The following is a 4,475-nucleotide window of genomic DNA, read 5'->3' as shown; positions in this document are numbered from 1 at the left end:
CCTTAGAGACTAACAAATTTATTTGGACATAAGCTTTTGTGGGCTAAAACCCACTTCATCGGATGCATGCAGTGGAAAATACAGTAGAAAGATTATATATATATATATATACATACACACACACACACACACAGAGAGAGAGAGAGAATATGAAAAAATGAGGGTTGCCATACCAACTCTAACGAGACTAATTAATTAAGGTGGGCTATTATCAGCAGGAGAAAAAAAACCTTTTGTAGTGATAATCAGGATGGCCTATTTCAAACAGTTGACAAGAAGGTGCGAGTAACAATAGGGGGAAATTAGCATGGGGAAATAGTTTTTACTTTGTGTCTCCCAGTCTTTATTCAAGCCTAATTTAATGGTGTCCAGTTTGCAAATTAATTTCAGTTCTGCAGTTTCTCGTTGGAGTCAGTTTAAGTTTTTTTGTTGTAGGCTTTTAGGTCTGTAATTCAGTGACCAGGGAGGTTGAAGTGTTCTCCGACTGGTTTCTGAATGTTATAATTCTTGACATCTGATTTGTGTCCATTTATTCTTTTGCATAGAGACTGTCTGGTTTGGCCAATGTACATGGGAGAGGGGCATTGCTGGCACATGATGGCATATATCACATCGGTAGATGTGCAGGTGAACGAGCCTCTGATGGTGTGGCTGATGTGATTAGGTCTTATGATGGTGTCCCTTGAATAGATATGTGGACAGAGTTGGCAACAGAGTTGTCCAGGGAAAAAGAGACTTGATCACCTGTTGACACAAATGATGCTATTAGGGAGCTCAGGGAATCTATTCATGATTGTACAGAACCATGCCCCTGGGGCAGTTTTGCAGAAAGTCTTTTTTAGGGATGGCCGAAATAGAGTAGAGTTTAAAGCAGAACTAAATGACAGGAAAATGTCCCCGAGGTACTAAAATCTAGTATTAAAACTTTTACCTTCATGGCACAAAATGTTGGGCAAATGCAAAAATCAGACTCTGTAACTCTGCATGGCAGCTGAGTAAGATCCAACGGTGGGCTGCACAGTCTCAGTGAGGAGAATGATAAAGGTTTTGCAATTAACGGTTGATAGGGCATCTTGGAATGCTACACCCTACTACTTTAAAAGGACAGTAAGCCTTTGACAATATTGTGGCTCAGCTTCAAGAAATCCTGTGCCCAGGACAAGCAGGTATAACTGCTGGCAAATATTGACCAGTCCCCTGGAAAACATTACACTAATTACCATGAACAGTTGTCATCGGCTTGGGATATGGATACTAATTGGGATAAACAATCCTCAATTCATCTATTTGCTTGTAAATAATTAAGTTCCAGGAATCAAGCATTGGGTAGAATTGGTTGTAAACAAAAATATCTCCCTAAATGAGGTCCTGGGGCTAATAATGAAACCTCACCAAGGAATCCTGGTCACTAAAGCAGAAAAACGCAAAATTCCAGTAGCCATGATAGAGGTATAAGGGTTATGAGTTCAGAGCCTCTCAAATAGATGGGGCAGTAATTTTAACCAATGGGGGCAAGATATGGTATTGGTGGCAGGGGAAGGGAATGGTCCACCAGAGGAAAAGGATCTCTGCAAAACAATAGGGGTGTAATTACAGGGGCAAATGTTGATCTATCAGTTTGTCTGCAATTTGTGCCTTCCAAGACCCGAAAGGATGAACAAGAAAGACCAGCTGGCCCTTACCAGCACCTCAGACAGCAGATCTTGCACCTGTCAAATCAATCGGATGCATTGGCCAACACCCAAAAGCAAACATACAGCCCCAGTACTGGCTCCAATAGCAACCATTGCGTAACGGGAATTCCCACCTTCTCAAATGAAGGTTACAGGCCTTGTGTAAAGTCCTGTGTTCCTTACAATTGGACGGCGTGGCCGTCACTGTGTATTAGTACTGATCAGAGGCGGTCAGCTAAAATTTGCTAATAAGGGGGCGGCTGTGTCAATTCTTCATGAAAATAATCCCTCAGTCTCTCCACCTTCATTTGGTACCTCTGCCCTTGGAAACATTTGCAAGTAATCCTGTCCCCTTGGTTTTATCACAATCTTTCAGTGGTGTTGGGCTCTGATAACATTGTGTTAAATAGAAATAATGTCTTTGGTCTCATGTGTTTGCTGGATCACCAACATACACTGGGGTCTGATTTTATGGCACAATATGACTGCTTTACTGATCTTACTAACCGCTTGTGCATTACCACTGTACCGCTTCTTTTACAGCAACGTCATTGCTATAGACTCAGACTTTAAGGCCAGAAGGGACCATCATGATCATCCAGTCTGACCTCCTGTACACTGCAGGCCACAGAACCTCACCCACCCACTCCTATAATAGACCCCTAACCTCTGGCTGAGTTACTGAAGTCCCCAAACCATGATTTAAAGACTAAGTTCCAGGGAATCCACCATTTACACTAGTTTAAACCTGCAAGTGACCCATGCCCCATGCTGCAGAGGAAGGTGAACCTCCTCCCACCCCCTGATCTCTGCCAATCTGACCCAGGGGAAAATTCCTTCCCAACCCCAAATATGGCAGTCAGTTTGACCTTGAGCATGTGGGCAAGACCCCCAGCCAGACACTTGGAAAAGAATTATCTGTAGTAACTCAGAGCCCTCCCCATATAGTGTCCCATCACCAGCCACTAGAGATATTTGCTGCTAGCAGTCACAGATCAGCTACATGCCATTGTAGGCAGCCTCCTCATACCCTCCCCTCCAGAACTTCACTCCTCTGATGGTTAGAAACCTTCGTCTAATTTCAAGCCTAAACTTGCATGCTATTGCAGTGGAAAAATACCTGAACAATACAACTTGTCACTTATATACAGCACCCACCCCTTGCAAAACATGTTGCAGCCTTTGATGGAATCAAATGCTGCAGCCTGTGCTCAACATAAACATGACTGTGCTAACAGTTGTAACTATAACGACCTGATCCATCCCCTCAACACCAGTACCCATGCTCTGATGGGACCAAGCCTTATATTGCAGAAACCATTCTTCCCTGTTACAGCCAGGAGTACTACGCTATTGCATCTCTACTAACAATTCACCAATATGACCAGTCATCAAACCAGTTGTGGCAACTCACTATATATTACCACAAGCTTAATCAAGTATCATCAGCTTGCTTGCCCATGGTGGCCATCACCCTTTGTCTAATTAAATCTTTTACCCCAGACCTTCAATGTATTTCTACCCTCAATATTTCAAATGGTTTTTTATTAATACACCTCTACCCCGATATAACGCTACCTGATATAACACGAATTCGGATATAACGTGGTAAAGCAGCGCTCCCAGGGGGCGGGGCTGCGCACTCTGGCGGATCAAAGCAAGTTCGATATAATGCGGTTTCACCTATAACGCAGTAAGATTTTTTGGCTCCCGAGGACAGCGTTATATCGAGGTAGAGGTGTACCAATGGAACCCAAACCTCAGTACAAATTTGCTTTTACATTTGATGGTCAACAGGTCATTTGGACCTATTTACTCCAGGGTTTCCACAATTCCCCCTCCATTTTTCACAGGCAAATGAAGTGTGTTGTCATTTTCTAAACCCTCTGCTCTTTTCCAGTATGTTGATGACCTTTGTCTTGCTATAGCTACATTGGAGGAACATCTAACCTTGATGCAACAGCTTGAAAGCTCGTCCATCAAGCTGGTCTCAAATGTAACTCAACAAAGGTGCAGCTGTTCAAATGGTTTCATTTTAAGCATTACTTTGTCAAAAGATGGGGGTATACAGCGGCTCAGCAAAAGATAGAACCAAACCTGCTTACTTTTTACCTACTCTCTACTCCTTTTTAGGGCTTGTTGGCTATCACAGAGATTTCATCCCAGAATATGCCTCCATTACAGCCACTTTGTATCACCTTTTAAAAAAAAGATGTCACTTGGCAATGGACACTGGACCACACATAGGCGGTTATGGCTCTTAAGCAAACTGTGATTAGTGCTTCCACTTTAGCCACTCCTGCTAAAATGTTCCACTTGGAAGTGACGACTTGCAAAGTGGCTACATCTGCTGTGCTCTCCTAAGGAATCCAGAATAAATGAAGATCAATTGCATATGCCTCTAAAATGCTGTCTCTGGTTGTGCTCAAATATTCCCTGTGTGAACACATTTGGGCTATTAAGCATTTCACATTTCTAATTGGCCTTTCCTGAATTATTCTCCATTCTCCACATAAATCTACCAACTTTCTTCTTTCTGGTAAGGTAAAAGACAGACAGGTCTCCAACTCACTATTAGCACATTGATCTTTGTTTCTCCAAGATAAGAACATCAATGTCTGACACTCACCTACCCCATTCCTTCTCCCACAGGCGCGTCTGTGCAATGGCCCTCCTCATAATTGTTCTTTGCCGGCCACCTCACCTCAACTACCTGTTTTTCCAACCCTTTCCTCCATCAGTTGACATGTCTTCTTTAGTGGGTATTTTTACAGACAGTTCTAGTTTTTAATGATGGCAACC

General features: G+C 42.8%; 1 protein-coding gene across 1 annotated transcript in view; it reads right to left on the bottom strand.

The window, feature by feature from the left end:
• The window catches only part of ACAT1 (acetyl-CoA acetyltransferase 1), a 26,500-nt gene extending 24,713 nt beyond the window's left edge, over window positions 1-1,787 (bottom strand). Inside the window, exon 1 of the mRNA XM_026653403.1 lies at window positions 1,769-1,787. Within this exon, the coding sequence (XP_026509188.1) occupies window positions 1,769-1,787 (19 nt within the window). The remainder of the gene's footprint in view (window positions 1-1,768) is intronic.
• Between the last annotated feature and the right edge of the window lie 2,688 nt (window positions 1,788-4,475).

Source organism: Terrapene carolina, unplaced genomic scaffold (assembly GCF_002925995.2).
Source record: "Terrapene carolina triunguis isolate 2854851 unplaced genomic scaffold, T_m_triunguis-2.0 Scaffold138, whole genome shotgun sequence".
Taxonomy (NCBI): Eukaryota; Metazoa; Chordata; order Testudines; family Emydidae; genus Terrapene; species Terrapene triunguis.
Note: the sequence above shows the minus strand (reverse complement) of the source record. Positions and strands in the feature narration are given on the sequence as shown.